General features: G+C 34.9%; 1 protein-coding gene across 2 annotated transcripts; it reads right to left on the bottom strand.

The window, feature by feature from the left end:
* Positions 1-944: 944 nt before the first annotated feature.
* LOC120327862 (N-acetylglucosamine-6-sulfatase-like) lies at positions 945-17,526 on the bottom strand. 2 transcript variants are annotated; one of them, XM_078114433.1, is made up of 12 exons: positions 17,317-17,524; positions 16,473-16,581; positions 15,105-15,259; positions 14,317-14,382; positions 8,345-8,443; positions 7,473-7,649; positions 6,278-6,354; positions 5,817-5,941; positions 5,037-5,251; positions 4,565-4,678; positions 3,192-3,386; positions 945-2,456 (listed from the first exon to the last, which is right to left on the bottom strand). In XM_078114433.1, the coding sequence occupies exons 1-12, from the start codon at positions 17,473-17,475 to the stop codon at positions 2,274-2,276; spliced, it is 1,674 nt and encodes a 557-aa protein (XP_077970559.1). In that variant the 5' UTR covers positions 17,476-17,524; the 3' UTR covers positions 945-2,273. The 2 variants fall into 2 exon arrangements, with proteins under 2 accessions (XP_077970559.1, XP_077970560.1); XM_078114434.1 differs by lacking the exon at positions 14,317-14,382 and having other exon boundaries at positions 17,317-17,526.
* Positions 17,527-17,766: the final 240 nt, after the last annotated feature.

Below are 17,766 nucleotides of genomic sequence, written 5' to 3'. Positions count from 1 at the left end.
CTGACATTCATCTCACATTATTTACCAACTCAGCAGTGTAGTTAGAGAAATTTATTTCTTTAAATAAATAAGCCTATTCGTTAATTAGACCAATTAGTAATAATTAAGGTAATCAATGAAATCGTCATTGGCAAAAGGTGTTATCTCTAAAGAAAATTTTGCCCTTACTTGTATAGCTCAAGAAATGTTTTTTAAATAATTAACCCTATTCGTTAATTAGACCAATTAGTAGTAATTAAGGTAATCGGTGGAATCATCATTGACAATAGATTAATAACCCGCTGTTATCTCTAAATTATTTTTTGCCCTTATCCGTTGTAGGAATTGGCTTGTGATCTTATGGTAATTACCAGCTCACAATTTCAGCTTATGTATGTAGGCGCTTGGTAATTAATAAAAAAAGGAAAAACAACGCCAAGTGGGAGAAAGGTAGTTGGAATTTTCAAGTACGGTAAGTTTGCTCCTTGACTTTTGGATCAAACCAACTATTTTTAAAAGAAAGATAATCTTTCCTACCCCAGGATCCATTTCCGCGCTCCCTTTGCGCAATAATTTATTGTGTTTTGCCTGTTTTTGGGGGACGGGCACGTACTTGTACGTATTTAACTTTTTTATTAAGTTATGCCCGTCCTCCAGGTCCTCTGTATTTTGTTCGTCCCTTTGTTGTTGTTTTGTGTTTTGTTTGTATCAGAGTGACCGAATAAAATTGATTGATTGATAATCAAGACCAGGTCATAGTTATGAGGGGATCAAACTATTCCAATTAGTCTACTCACTGCAGAAAACGAGTTTTGCAGACTCTTGTTTAATTAAAATCACCAGGCTTGCCTTAGACAAATCTTTGCACCCAAACAGTTGGAATCAGCCTAGTCTTGTCAACTTCAGGTCAACTGCCGGTGTCCAACGAATTTAAACTGATACTTGTCCAAACCACCAAGCAAGAATGAATCAAGTGAATAATTTATTTGGTTTGGAAATACAATATCCATAGAACACAAAAACAACACTTTGTAGGTAAATAACAAATAAAAAAATGTACTTTTTTTCATGGAGCAACCAATTGTAGATACAACAAACGTTTGTCTCAAGCCTTATGCAAATTAAAGGGAGAAAAGTCAATAAGGCAGCTGAACCTTTTGGAGTCTGTCGTCCGATTACCAGTCCATGCCGGGTAAAGGATACTTGTATGAAATACATGGACTTGATTGAAGGCCTCTTTTGGGATTTTAAAATAATAGGACAATTGCTTATTGCCTAGCATTCAGAACAAAACGGTATCTTAACCAAAAAAATTTGGGCAATAGCAATTAAAAAAACAAAAATAACAGTATAATAGAACCTAAACAAATAGTTGATGTAATGACAGCAAAGGCAATCAAGTAATAATTTTTGCCTGTACAATTTTCTTGATAATAATACGAGCTGAAAATGAAGAATTTCTAATGAATTCTGACGGAAAATTAGGCAGAATACAGTTACTTAAGAACATACTGAAATATTGCAGATTTCACAATGACGAGCCAGAATGTTTCATTATGAATATGTGACGGAAGAATTAAGTTTATTCACAAATAAAAAATGATTGCACATAGTAACATCAGGAAGAAAACGGAACCGCATGAACTTGCAAAGTAGCAGAATATAAAAGACCAAAGCTATCACAACAAATATAAGACGACAAATACAAACAACAATCGTTTAAGACAATGACTATAGGGAAGTACAGTAGGTCATGGAATCAGGGAAAGGGGAAATTTTTATAGCCGATTGTTCAATTGTGCCTTAGATTTCTGATTTAAGTCCCACGACCGCAAAGCTGCCTCTTTCCATTTTGATAGATGCATCTTGCATGAATTATTATGTTTATATTTTGAATATATAGAGCACCAAAGTGGCCTCTAAAAGGCATGATCCAACCCAGCATTAGAACATTAATCGGATCAGAGACAAATTTCTAGGCGCTCCAAAAGTATTATTTCTCCCCTTGGAAGGGTATCACAGTGCAAAGCAGTATTGCAATATTTGAGAAAGAGCATTCATAACGAATTTTTCCCTGTGTGTTATCCAATCCACTAATAGTGAGTGTATATTTGAATTGTATATCAGTAGTTTGAAAAATCGCAGTCTTAGCGAATATATTATTCAAGTTCAATGTGTGGTACTCAACATACACTTTGATGATAGAAGTTTCCATTAGCACGACAGTTTGCATGTGAGCTTCATAAGGAGTACAAATGAGAAATTAAGTTGTAAGATATATTGCAATGAAAGTTTCATATAAAGTCCAAGTTTATTTCATTCTTTTTCGAATGATGAAAACTTATTTCTTTGATTCGTTTTATGTCCTCCTTAGTAAGATGAACAGGTTCATTCTTTGAATATCGACCTGATGAGCGACAAGATGCTCCGTTGCAAAAACCAAGCTCAATTAAACGAGTATTCATTCGAACAAGAAGCTGCAAATAAAAATGTCAGAGGTCTTAAAAGCAAAACATGGTTTAATAGCTTATAAGCGCATAACTCTGATCGCACCCAAAGAAGACATTATGCTAACTTAATTCCAACAGCTACAACTCGAATCATGCTTCATCAAGTTCACACAATAAGAACGTACATGTACACACACGAAGCAGCGCTTGGTACACTATGACATAGATACCAGTCTGGGATTGGTTGTCATACACATGATCGCTCGCGTGTTGCTGTTTGTAGGGTCGGCTTATATGCAAATTCTTATAAATTCTCCATTTTAGGGGTTCGGCTTATAAACGAAGATATAGGTAAATAATAAAACTGGTAGATAACAGTGCATTAAACTGACAGATAACCTAATCATACTGTGATTCCCAGTTACTTTCAAAACTATAGCAAAGGTCAAAATGAGAACAAAATTTGAATTTTACATTCTGCAGCCCCTAAAGAAGAAGTGATTCCAGAACACCTTGGAAGACAGGAACAAGTAAGGAAAACCTGTGTTATGTCCCAAGACAGAATATTTCTAATATATCAGAGTACTCAAACTCAATTATCAGTGAATCAATATAAAGCTAGATATCTTTAGGAAGCAATACAAGATGACTATAAAAATCACTTTTCCATCCCTTATAACATTCAGCGATATTTTAATATACTGTAGTTATTTTCTTAGTCTCCAAGACTTATTCCTAACACAAGAAATTTGAGCAACTAACCTGTGGATCGCAAGTATCCTTTATATTCGTTAACTGATTGGGGTCAGAGGTTAAATTATACACTTCAACGAATGTCTCTGAGTCAACAAACTCACAATACATAATATTTTTATCAGGAGAACCGGGATCTAATGTCCGAACACAACTGTATGTGTTATTGTAGGCATCTTCGCAAACGCAGTCAGGAAAGCATTGCTGGAAAGTAATATAAAACAAAAATATTGGTTGGCAGAAAAGGATACAGTTTGAGTAGTACTACGTTGTGCATATCAAAAATACCATGATCAAATATTATGATTCGAAGGCATAACAGACTTTGCAAGGGACATGAGCAAATTCTCATATATTTGTTTGATCTTGATAAGTGCTGTGTGTGATTCGAATGTTTCGACTATCCTAATAGGCCTGTCCAACAGGTTAGAACTATGTATTCTGTGCGAGTATTTCTATTTATGTCATTTTAGAAAATAATGAACACAATGAATGAATAACACAATGCTTCTGTTTGCCTGGAATTCGATACAAAACTACATAATACTAGGATTAGGGATGGTTGTATGGTCCCAATAACATTTAGGCAAGAATATCGGTCGGGGACCTAGGACTTATCGATCGAAACTGCGGTTTCGATTCATGACTCTATAGTGACACCGCGTGTCCAATCACTAATTAATTAAGAACTCGCTAATTATACGACATAATTCATCCAAAATTCATAGGCTTCTGGTCCGAGATATGATGAATACACATGCAAAATTTGGAGCTGATTCAACCACGCCTTCGTGAGATATCGTGAGCATCTAACAGACAGACAGACAAATACCTATCAACATACTTATCGATCTTAAGATCGGTAAGTAATGACCTCTTCTGTAGAGGGGATGTGGGGTTGTCATATATAGATGGCTAGTTTGAATATTAGGGCAACTACATAAGACGTGTACATGCATGTTTCAGTACAATTATAATCAATGCCATTATTAGATCCGCATGATTTCAGGACTAGGGTCTCAACTTTTTAATCTCCAATTCACCACCTAAAATTTCCTAACCTAAAAAAACTTCTAAGCATATACTAACAATGCTTCAAGCGGCAAAAAGAACTTTGGACAAGAAAAAGGAACCTGTAGGTGTAAATCCCTGAAATTGATTGTGTTAAGTTCACATAACTACAGTTAAAGCATGTATTAATGCCAATTTTTCCCCCTCAAGTAAAATTCACTCATAAGTCAAGTCAAATGAGAATCAATGCTCAAATATGACACAATATCTCCTAATAATTCCCATGTTATGTATACCTATTGTCCACATAAAAGTGTGAAAGAACAGAGGACTAATTATGGCTTGAAAATAGATCAATACATAGTACTTACGCTGACACCAAATCCAAGCTGAGGACAAAACTTTGATACTGCAAACCCTTCTCCTTGATATTCAACAAGAAAGTCTTTTCTCCAGGTATCTGCAGCATTTTTTGATGATTTGGCCTGAAAATTATATGAAAGTGATTAAGCAAGTAGACATTTCCTAACAAGGGATGAAAATAAAGATTGTTCAATGAACTGCTTGTCCATTGGTTACGAATCCGAACTGTCTATAATAATGTCCTATTAAAAGCAACAGTCAGTATGAAATACCTTCGAAAAAAAATATTTCTCAAGTTGTTAAATATTGAAATATTTCGTGAAAAACTTTGCTCAAATTGACAAGAACACATATAATTATTTCTGACCGACATAGAAAACAAGAGTTGTTAGAAAACAGTATTCAATATGCATTCAGTCACTAGTTTCATTGTCTGAAATGCCTAATATGACTGGATTACTCAAATAACAATATTCTTACTTGAAACAACGGTCTAATCGACCTCCCATCCATAGTTAAAGGAAAATTGCCAGAACTTCCATTCGCAATATCAATGATAGTGGGAGCAAGATCAATATTCAAAACAGGTTCAGGCCTCGTTACATTCTTGGCTACTCCAGGCCCACGGACAATTAATGGAACTCTTATATCAAATTCATATAATTGCCGCTTGTCCATGGGTAGACCAAATTGCCCTGTAAAAAATATACAAAGATTAGCTCAATGGTTCCCATCTGAAAAATAACTTTTATTCAAAAACACGCTGAAAATATGTGGTTGGAAATCGCAATCTCTAAAAAAAAAAGATATGTAAATATCCAAAAATAGGTCAGGCAACATGAAATCTAACACAATTTTTTTTAATTAGCTTCACGCACCCTCATATAATTGCATGCGCCCCCATATGGGGCAAGCCCCACAGTTTGGGCACCAACGGATTAGCAGTTCTCAAACCCTGTGTTGTGATTCAAAATATATAATACTAAACCATGCATGCTGATATGATATATCAAGTAACTTAATATTCTCAAGCTATTATTATTGCCAGTCAATTCCTCAGAAAATGGGTCTATTTATTTATTCATGTGTTTGTATTGGGCGGCAACTGACTCAGATGGTCGACCGTGAATGGTCGTATCGTTACCATGTTTTCTGGTTTGACGGAAAATAAATTCTCTCTCTCTCATTATTCCATAACATAACACTAGAGATGGAATATATGTGACACCTGATCGAACATACGGTAGTATTGCACATTACCTAAATGATATCCATTATCTGATGAATAAATAATATAAGTATTATCTAATATTTTAGTTGAATCTAAAGTCATCACAACTTTTTCCACAAGATCATCTACAGACAGAAGTGTTCTCCATCTCTTCCTGAAAACAAATGAGATGTTCAGCAGTTTGCCATAGGTGACTCAGAGTTGGAAAAGGGCCACAATGCTAAGGCAAAACTGATTTTACTTTTGACTTCACAAGAAAACTCATCGTTTTTCCTAATTTCACAGTGTGTTTTCACTTTGTTGAGCATGAATTGTTTGAACATAATGGAATTTGGAATCTACCAATCAAAATAACAATATAAATATTTCTGGAATGATTAACATGGGGTCATGAGTGCTGAACGCATCTAGAAGCCATAAAAGGTTGGGAAACACTGCTATATAAGGTATATTGTGTAAAATTACAAACAGGAAGATTTTTATTACATACCGAAATGCATCGTCAGCCATTTGTGTAGAATTTGGTTTCATTGGAATGTTAGTTTGCCTCATTAACCAGTGTTGATCCTGTAACAACGAAAGATGAGTCAGCAGGTGGAATTTTTGAATTTGTGGAGTATAGATATCTTGTGATCCAATAGTGTGCTGCGCAATACACTAGCGCAGTGGTTCCCAACCTTATGTCTCGTGGCCCCTTTCCAAAGACTTTTAGCACACATGGCCCCCGTTCCATTCTGCGCCTAGAATTGTGGCCCCCCCGAACTGCTCAGGGGGCAACAGGCTCCTGGTTGGGAACCTCTGTACTAGCGATTGAAGCGTGAAACTTAACTGTGTCGGCATTACAGAGTACACATTTCAGGTTCTAATCCTATGCCATCATCCAGGGTGTAGGCAATGCAGCAGAACTCCTTTCATAACATTAGATATTTGGAGCAAAAGGCATGAATGGCACCATATAAAAAATTTTCAAATGTTTGCTGATTAGTGTTGCTTGTAGTTAGGATAGCAACCAACATCTCAGTGAATCTCATCTCAGTATGGTGAAAAATAGACTACGGATTACAGAAGACGAATTGAATATGTTTTTTACTGCAGATATTTGCAATACGTAAGTTGATGGCTACTTTGCTCACAAGTGAGTTTTATTGAATCCATCTTAGTGGAAACTTTTATCTTCAATTTGTAAAACGCACTCATAATTTTTAAAAATCAGATAATGCATATAACTAATTATCAATCTAATCGGCCATCACACTAATACCCATCTTGAACTAAATATTTCTTCGAAATTTGAATATATCGAGCATATCTAACTTTTAACCAATTAAATTGTCATAGCATTGAAAGATATCTTTAGTTCAATAATTTTTTATATGAAATCCTAGTACAGGAATATCATAAGATGATTCAATCATATGACAAACCAGGGCCTTTTGTTTGATTTATGTCCTTGTTGGTTAGTTATTTGGTCAAGATGCATGGACTTGATGGTGGAGGAAGTCGTAACCAAACAGCAGTCATATGAACCACTCTATAACAGCGAGGAGTCCAGCAATCCTCTTAACACATAATCCTCTCCCATGAGACTCAAACAAGTTCAGGGTATTCAGACATGCAAAAGCAACCATACATGTAACGCTATATCTACTGAGCTACCGTTCAGCAGGAGGTATTTTCTCACTTACTTTTCCTCTTTTATTATAACTCCCAGTCTTAGGTGCTGTGTTATTCACATAACTTGAATTATATTGTGGAGCAGCATTCCATGGACTATGTGGAGCTGGAGTTGAAATCATCATAAAGAAAGGTTCCTTATGAACATCTTGACTTCGTTCTTTGATGAATTTCACCGATCTGTTGGCCTAAATAAGAAAGAAGTATATTCATCTATCATAAAGGATAGGAGTAATTTTAAAAAGAAGTAGAGTACCTCAAATGTTGAACCCCACCCCTCCCCCAGTCGCACTCATATGAAGATCCCCCTCAAGCTTTGGTTATTTAACTTAGATTAGGTCAGTCCTCCCAACACTGGCAGATAGTTGGAGCAACGGTATTGGGCTGCAAATCTCAAATATTCCCTGATACTATTTGCCCGCTCATCAACTGACCAATGACAGAACAATATGATGATATTGTTAATTGCATTTTTCATGTTCTGTTGGTGTGTCTATGAAGTTACTTTGGTTATGGTTATTTACTAATTATACATTTACTAAGCCAGCAGGTATGGCATTATGGGTAAAACTAATAAAGCATTGCCTCCTGGGTAAAAATACTGCCATGCTGGTCTCCAGAGGTTGAACTGTTCATGTTATTAAGTATCGCTTGTGTTGAAAAAATAATTTATAACGATAAGCAATAAGTTAAAAATGTTTTGAATATAGGTATCTGCAAAGTTATTTCAATCTATAGGCAGTATTGTGGGAGACAATTTGTAATGAAAGTCACTGTTTTATTCTGTATTTAGACATTATCAAATTTAAACTCTTGAGTTGAGTTTGAACTATCAAACAATGACTCAAAATATGGATTGAAAACACTTTAAATTATTGCTTACTATTAAATCAGTTAAATAATCTTTGTGATAGTCATCTCCATGCTTCACTGCTTTTCCATCGTAAGATAATGTGTAATTGTAATATCTCGAGTTACCAACCTAGAAAAATAAAATAAGGCACTATAAACATTACTTGATAAGGAGTGTGGAAATACAAAACAGTGTTTACAAGTCAAGTTCATTTTTTCCAACCAGTATTATTCAATCATACTCAAATTACTAGAAAAAGATAAGAACTTAGTTTTACTGGCAAAGGGAAGTCACAGGGATCCCGAACTGAATATCGTGCAGGTTCTAAAATTTGATTGAAAGCAATTAAAATTGTAGCTTTCAGTTTACCAAGAAGCATTTAAATGCCTCACCAATTTTTAACGAATACATAGCCTATAGTTCTAATACATATTTTTGTTGATTACATAATTCTATATGAATATATATATATATACTCACTGACAAATATGGCACTAAATATATATTATTATTGAAACACAAAATAAAGTTAATGAGTAATCCCAACTGCATTCCATATAAGTAATCTTAGAGTATCGTATTCAGACCAGACAGTACGTGCTTGAGGGCACTCACTTCAGAAATTTATATTATAACCTTGTTGGTATCAGATTTGACAAGTAAACAAGTATAGACAATTATTTTGAGGGAGCGTGTGTGTTGGTTTATCGAAGAACAGTAGCTGTATACCAGTGTTCGGTCTTCAGTCAGTACTAATGTTAAATATTAGTTATTATATAGATATTATATAAATTTAGCTCAGGCAAAATTGAAGCTTTACAATAAAAGTTCGAGATGAGAGTAATTTTTGAAAATCCAGAAATTGAAATAGATGTTTATTCAAAAAATTAGCCATGCTTAGCCATTAAAATGTTTTAGTAGAATCAAACTTTGGCTTCACTGTTTCAGATTTGAATTGATATACTAGCCAATTATGGAAATACTGATGAGGTAATGATCAAGTCCATATTTCTGTAGAATGCACTACATGGGACTGGTAACAAAGGGGAGAGGCTCGCAGGCTTAGAGTAGTCATTTTTCCCAAAACAATATTTCAACCTTTACTTTGAATTTATCAAAGCGGGTAGTACAGAATTTTACTGATTAATTTATTGTAAATGTAAAAAATTAATTATTTGATTTTAATAATGCGTTTAGAAATACTAGATTACATATCAAACTAAAAAGAAACTGACTAAAATACCGAGGAAAATATCAGCAAAGATTGGGAGTTCTATAATAAAAGCAGACAGTATATTAATGTTGTGAAAAAAACATTGAAGAATGGAAGAACTTAGTTATCAAGAGGAGGAGACAGAACTTGCAGAACAGCTAAAAGCAGTGTGCACTCCATACGGTGATGAAAGAGAATCAAAGCTGCAAGAATCGGCAGAAATTTTGTTCAAAATGGGAACACTGTATTTGATAAAAGCAACAGATCTTAGGTGCAAAGGAATGGATCAGAAATTGTTCTTCATTCAATCTGCAGCTTTGCTACATGGGGCAAGAATCCGTTTTGAATCGCACTTGAAAAATCAAAATAAGGGTAAGAAAGTTAGAAAAATGATCAATATTATGGGCATCAAGCTTCTTGAAAAATGCAATGCAAAAAATAAAGATGAAAATTTGATGGAAATATCAGGAAGTGTAGCGGCGAAATTTCATTTATTGAGAAAAATAGAAAGTGAGCGCATCGCAGAATTCGATGTGCTAGAAGATGATCTTGAAGAAACAATTCGTCATGAAAAAGAATTGAAAAAAACAATCAACGTTTTCAACCTCATGCTTGAGAACACGAATAATTACAAGCGATTGATGCAATATACCGCTGCTAAATGTGTTTTTATTCTAGGAGATGCCCCATGCAGTTTCGTTGTAGTTGGTCTAGGGTCACTAGCCAGAGCGGAAATTACGCTGTATTCTGATTTTGAGCATGTTATTGTTTTGGAAGATTACATAGAAAATTCTCCTAAACAGCAGGAAGCACAGGAATATTTTCGTTGGTTTGCTGTTGTTTTTCAAATCATAATAATCGGTCTCGGGGAAACTTTTATTCGCAGTGTTGGCATTAAAAGTATCAATGATTTATATTCAGAAGATAAATCAAAGAATTGGTATTTTGATATGTTCACACCAAGCGGAGTTTCATTTGACGGGAGAGCCCCACATTCATGCAATATCCCATTAGGACGTCAAGAGATTACAAAAAATAAGAAGCATTTACTTGAACTAATACAGCCGGCAAATAGAATGGCAAAGTATTTAACAGCGGGGGAGCATATTAAAAATGGATATTATTTAAAAGATCTTTTGTTCAGAACTTGCTTTGTTTATGGAGATACTGAACTCTACAATGAGTTCAGACAATTATGCGAGATCCAAACTATACAGAATTATAGTAAGTCTCAGACGAATGAAGAATTGCGTAAGAGCTTGATTGATAATGTTAACGAATCAGTTTCAGGTGCCAAAACATTTCTTCCTACGCATCATGAAATAAAAAGCCAGATATATAGGCCCATAATGACAATCTTGCTCTATCTCGCACGACTTCATGGGTATTTTGAAGGTTCAACGATCATGTTTTTATTTTATTTTCGTAAATTTTGTAAAACTGAGCGATTTTACAAGAAAGTGATTTATGCTTTTACAATAGCATGTGAAATCCGTGCAAAAACTTATGCTTTGAAAGGCCAACAGGGCCGTGAAATTTCATCAGAGATACTGACAGAATTTGCCAACAAAAAATGCATCATGAACTGCCTTGAGGTCATCTCGTCCTTACGTGAATATGTCAAATCCATCATTGAATACAAAGAAACACAGAGTATAAAAGAAGGCAACTTGCATGCTGAGGCAAAAGATATGATGGCTATTGGATTGTATAATGAAGTCATGAACAAACTTGAAAGCGAAGTACAATCTAAGGATTTTGTTATAAATGAAGAGACTTGTCAAATCCTAGCGATGGTTCATATGAAAATTGGTATGGATAATAATATAACAGAACGAAAAATGGTACATTTTCGCAAATCCGAGACATGGATACTCAAATTTAAAGAACTGGTTGAGGAAAATGATAATTGGGAAAATCATTGTCGGTACCATTCCATGATATGTAAAAATATGTGGCATCAGCAAAGATTTAAAGAACTACTGTTACACACTGAAGATTGGATAAAATATCGAAATAAAATAATTCCGGACTTGAGTCCTCAGGAAAAAAAAGAAATGAAAAGAATAGCATGGGAAGAGAGGATGGCCGTATGGAGATCAGACGCAATTTTACATTCTATGTCGTTGCAAGAAGTTGTAAAATACGTGGATAACACAAAACATGAGGCATTGGATGTACATTCAAAACTAATGGATCAATTTACAATCACGAAAGCAAATTTAGCCATGGAAAAAATCGGAAGCACAAGACAAACTTTGTTAAACTTGGTACAAATATGTGCGAAAGAAATTATTAACATAGGGAAAGATCATATTTTAGAGTTGTTAGCGCAAATCCATAACATTCAAAGCCATTTCAGATGGAAACCTGACGTACTTTTCACACTTCACTTAACAAATCAGATTTATGAAAGCAAGTTAAATCAATATGAAGACCACAAGACTGCGCTCGTTTACACATATATGTGTATAGCACATTGTTATAAAGATCTTGAAAAACGAATGGAGCATATTGTACTTGCAATCAAAGCATGTGAAAGGCCACCTATCACAGAGAAACGTTACGATAGTTACAAAGTGTGCTGCCAGGCCATACTGGAACACACACAAAAATATCTTGGGTATTTTGTAAAGTATGGAAAATATGTGATGAATTCGCCAGATGTAATTCAGCAAGATAGAGAAGTAAGAGACCATATATTCAGATCAATGCATCTAGTTTTGTGCAACTGTTATCAGAAACTTTGTGAAAACTGTGCTGGGGATGTCACTTATTTGACTGATACTGTACAGAATATGTCACTACTTTTTACTGTGTTTAGTCGATATATCAGTAATCCATGTTTCACAACAGTGGTTGAAAAGATTCAAAACCGTTTTCTTGAAGTTGTAAAGAAGGTTCACTGGAATGCTTCACCCAAAACACAATCCCTGGATCTTGAAAACTATAAATCAGCAATCAACAGCCTTTGGAAAAAAATTCAAAAGCCGGGGTGTTCTCAAGAGTCCAAGGCAATAAAAATTCACCAATTATATCAATTTATAGAATTCCATCCATATTCAATGCTGCAAACCTGTATTTTAAAAAGAAATAACGCCCTGATTTTAAAGCACTCATTGTATGCTATAAATGAAGAAACTAAGAACTACAACTCTACATTAACTTCACAAGACTTGGAAAATAATGCGAAGATTTATTGGAAGATAATTATAACTGAGAAATCTGGGTCCTATCTACAACAAAGATGTTGGTATATGCTTTGCCTATATATTATCAGTGCTCAAAAATTGTCTGATTTTCTTTAAAACATTTCGTCTTTTTCTGTACATTAATTATAATCCAAATATTTGTGGAGATATTGTGAAATGGAATACATCATGTCGCACAACGAAATATATCACAGGTTTCATTAATAACCCGAAGATGAAGAATGATTTCTTCTTTTCTGTTTAGAAAGCTCAGGGAATGAATAGACTGAGAAGTCTTTGGAATTCCGGTCATTGTCAAGGTTCATTTACATAATTAGTAATGGGAGCGGAATACAGTGGCTATACAAATTGTTTGTGGAAACCAATTAAAACCACATTATGTTTTCGTGCACTTCCCTAATAGTGGTGCTGCATATTGTTTATTCTGCGTCTTTAATTATTGTTGCATATCGCTCTCAAAATATACTTATTTCTTTGATTCTTAAATCCAAAGAACTGTCAAATGATCTTGGATGTATTTTTGCTTAAAGTTTGGTTGAGCGTTATCATCCTTTTATTACATAAATTAGTATAAAGATTACAAATATACTGTGAACTGTCCCACTAAATTAGTGAGAAAGCATATTCCTTTGCAGTGGGCAATAGGCTGATTTTTGAACAGACGACTATGCAAAGGTTCAAGTTGATCAATGCCCAATAGACAATGCCAGGGTTTCTCAAACCGGGCCTTCAGCCCCTCAATGGACCTTCCCTCGACCTTTGACCCCCGAAAAATTCCTTCTATACTTCAAACCTTACCACTTCAAAATTTTCGGGGCTATCGGGGCTCGGGTGCTTTTGCAAGTTGGCGCCTGTAAAATGGGGTATGTGTTACAAACCATCATTATGATTTACAACAATCTGTTTTTTAAAAGTACCGGTAAAGAATTTTAGCCTAGTCTATAACAGCTATTTCTACACTAATTTTTTATTACTGCAATCAAATTGACACTTCTAGGAAGACGGAGGGATCATTGAATTATCTGATTTATATTCAAGTTTCCGAAACACAGCAGAAAACTCACGAATAGAGTTCAGACGAGGTAATGTTTACGACCACGCTTAAAAATCTGTCTGAGTGAGAAAAGTGTCTGAGCAGATGCGAAAAGGGAGCATTGTTACGTCACTTTTTGCATCTTGCTGATTGGCCAATGTCACGAAGTAAACAGGAAGTCGATGCTCGGGGAAAAGTCCATAGGGTCACAGAGTGTTACTTAGGAGGACCACACGCAAAGGCCTTGGGAAGTAAATCGATTTTTTTTATTTTTGACAGCAATGTATTCAATTCTTTTGCTATCATTCGTTGGCTTTGCAGGCAACAGATTCTGAAGTTTTTGAAAGGGTTGCTAATGGCTTGAGGACCATTATTCTTGGGATTATTTTCCAATTTGATTAATAAAAATAATTTGATTTTTGAACAAACAATCCCTGGGATGATTAGACCCAACATCATATGCTTGAAATGATATTGACAGCACGTACACAGTATTCAATAATATTTTAACAAAGAAAGAAAGGAAATAGCAAAACTCTCTTACCAGGCCAAGCCATTTATCCCATCCAGGCGGAACATGCTCTGGTCCACCGACTTGTTTTTTACCGTACTGCAAACACAATTATATTTCATTGCCATTGTATACAATGGAAATTGCAAAATAGTAAATAAGACCATCATTGAACTAAATAATGCAATTGGGCATCACATGTCAAAGTCATTCAAAATATAAAATTGTATTGAATCACATGAATGTATAGGATTCCATGAATGCCATTTGTTTATGTCAGTGCTCTAATACTTAAAAAACGCAATTCAAAAGGTCTATAATGTAATTGAATAGAGTATTTAATATACTTTGTAACCGTACGCCATCGCTAATAATGTTAACTCATTGATCCCACTTAGGCATTGATCTGTTTCTGAAAAAATCAACACTTCTATTTGTATAATAACTACTTATCTCAACAACATATAAAATATATGATATAAGATAAATTCATTTTTTAAGTCAGCGACATGCGAAAAATCGGCAACATAATGTATAATAACATGGGATGGAAGTTTAATAGAAAATAACCAAGTGGTTAGCAATAACATTGTATTGTCCCAAAATATGAATCAATTGTTTGAAATTAGACAAAAGTACATGTACACTATTTTAGTGAATCCTTGAGACTTTGGTAATATCCCAATAGAAGATGAATACTAGAATAGAATAAGAAGATTAATCACATATTGGGTATACACGACTTTCAAAGCTATACATGCTTATTGGTTAATTGAGAGTGAAATTCCCCAATTGTATTTCACAATACTTAGAAAATTCACCTGATTTAAATATTTTCCTGCGAAAAATGTGTGATACTTCAAAGATTGAACATAAGTTCCAATGGTGGCTTTTTCACCTGCCTGTTGCCAGAGTTTACTGCTGCAATTCCCACTGATTGAATTGTTAAGTGTGTCATGATTGTGTTGATATCGACCTGAATGATTGAAACATGCTGTTGAGCGACAGTTGGAAGAGGTTACATTTACAAAATGTTCAGGTGAAAAGTGGTTGATAATGAATAAAAAAAAGTTTACAGTTGGCTGTTAGCTCCCATCTGTTTATCATCAGTGTACTCTCTGAACCAGTGATTTTGGTGAAATAAAAACCCAATGAAACATTCTAGAGCAGGAATGGGCAAGGTTTTCGGACCAGGGGCCAAATATTTTGCCCACCCAGACTTCTGGGCCATGTAAGTGTGAAGTAAAAAGCTACATTTTTATAGACAATATTTACAGTGTCGCGAAAGCAAAAGTGGAAAACAATCAACCTCGTGTCAAAACTAAATTTAAGGACCTCCTGAAGTATGCGCACCAAGATGGCGCACAACCTGAACTCAGGTTATGTAACAGGTTAGGGTTCAGGTGGTGCGACATCTCGGTGCGCATACATCATGATTACCAAATTTGATCCTAATAACAACAATTTCCTTGAGCTATTTTCTAGCTAAAACATCAAAATTTGATTTAAGTGGCAGCATCAGCCGGGCCATATTGAATTACCCAACGGGCTGGATTTGGCCCGAGGGTGGTGGTCTGCCCATGTCTGCTCTAGAGGCTTGAGAAACACCTGTACTAAACATGTGACGCTATATGCAGAATTGTATGAACTACAAATAAATATATATAGGAGCAAACCTAATACTGGCGAAATAAAATTATTCGAATCCAGCATACGGGTGATTATGTGCGAGAGGATTACTGGACTCCTCACAGCCAAAGGGTGGCTCATGCTCGTCAGCTATGGCTTCCTCCCCCACTAAGTTCATGAACCTGAAACAAAAACTGACTGACTAATCTCATACGCATGGACTGGTAACGAACGATAAGCCATGGCACGGTATATGATTAGGCATTCTAATTGACTTCACTCCCGGGATAAAAAATGATATTTTATTCGATCATTAATTAATAACTCGCTAATTATACGACATAATCCATCCAAAATCAAAAGGCTTCTGATCCGAGCTATGATGAATGCACATGCAAAATCTGGAGCAGATTCAACTTCGCTTTCGTGAGATATTGCGTGCATCTAACAGACAGACAGACAGACAAACAAACAGACAAATACCTATCAACATACTTATCGATCTTAAGATCGATAAGTAATAAAGAAAAACCTTCATGCTATTTATACAAAAGACAAACCTGTCAATATACTAGTACGACTTGGGCAGCAAATTGGAGTTGTAGTGAACATGTTTGTGAATAAAGTTCCCTCATCTTGAAGATATTTCTTCACTTTTGTCATTGGCGTCTAAATGCAAATTTTTACATATTTCAAAATTGTGTTCAATATTGAAATTTCATACATTCTAAATATATGCAGATGTAATGAACTGGAATATCAACTCTGATATAATTTTAACATGTAATATACAGGGAAATAAAAATAATGGTACGGAACATTTTGAAAATGTATGAGATTCAGCTGAGCAATCATGCATTGGTGATTCCTAATAGAGGCGAATTCTGAGTGGCACTAAACTTAGACTAACCAACTTGACTAACCGACAAACAAACAAATACAAAATGATTAAATACTGACATAAAGCAGAAAGCAGGTGGCAAAAATTTAAGAAGTGTGAAAAATACAAAAATAAAATGTCATTGTCAATTTTACTATACAAGTATGCAGCCATAGATAAAAAATAAACAAAATTACACGCTTAATTGTTATTGCAATTGGATTTATAAATATAAGAATATTTCGATCTCCCCTAAAAAAAATATACGAAACAAACAACTGAACAATGGACACATGAAACATAAGAATGAACACACAGAATAATGGGGAAAATTGGGACAGAAAAACAAAATGAAGTATTGGGAAGTAGAGAGTTTATCAAAACAAACAAGAATGAAACGAATTCATATGTCTGTATGTGTAGGCTGATAATCCATTCAAACATTGTGGAATTCTTATTTTGAATGTATATCTCAGTTTCCTAATTATATAACAGTATAAAGCACTTTCATACTCAATACTCACCAGGCCACCAAGAATGGTATCTTGATCATCAGTAAGAATAAAGACAATGTTTGGTCGAGCTGGTTCTTTTGTCAAAACTGCTTCCTTTGCATCAATATATAGCATACATGTCCCCACACATACGAACAGAAATCGCAAAATGTTTTGCACGTTATGCATATCTATTCCACTAATGCAATCCTATCGCTGTATTGACAAACGAAAGCTGATTATTTGGTATACTTAAAATTGTCCTATTATTTGAAATTTATTGAGAAATCTTCCTGAAACAGAACAATAACATCTGGTAGAAACAAGATCGATTTTTGTCTCGCGCTCAATGCCCGCGGGTAGCGCCTAACCTCTGACTGTTGTTTGAAATATCACGTGCTACCTGCGATCACGAGACTTCCAAAATATTGTCTGCAGGCCAACAGCTTACAAAATCAAACTGCAGCAGCGCCTCTGTAA

This window comes from Styela clava, chromosome 7 (assembly GCF_964204865.1).
Source record: "Styela clava chromosome 7, kaStyClav1.hap1.2, whole genome shotgun sequence".
In the NCBI taxonomy this organism is placed as follows: Eukaryota; Metazoa; Chordata; class Ascidiacea; order Stolidobranchia; family Styelidae; genus Styela; species Styela clava.
This window is presented reverse-complemented; position numbering and strand designations above follow the sequence as displayed.

What these genes read in the sequence shown, in the direction of transcription:
- LOC120327862 (XM_078114433.1), bottom strand. Translation starts at nt 17,475, where the DNA reads ATGCATAACGTGCAAAACATTTTGCGATTTCTGTTCGTATGTGTGGGG. An exon ending in ATGGCTGACGATGCATTTCG is followed by an intron (nt 5,942 to 6,277) that starts GTATGTAATAAA and finishes ATTTGTTTTCAG; the next exon opens with GAAGAGATGGAGAACACTTC. An exon ending in CGATTAGACCGTTGTTTCAA is followed by an intron (nt 4,679 to 5,036) that starts GTAAGAATATTG and finishes TATAATTTTCAG; the next exon opens with GCCAAATCATCAAAAAATGC.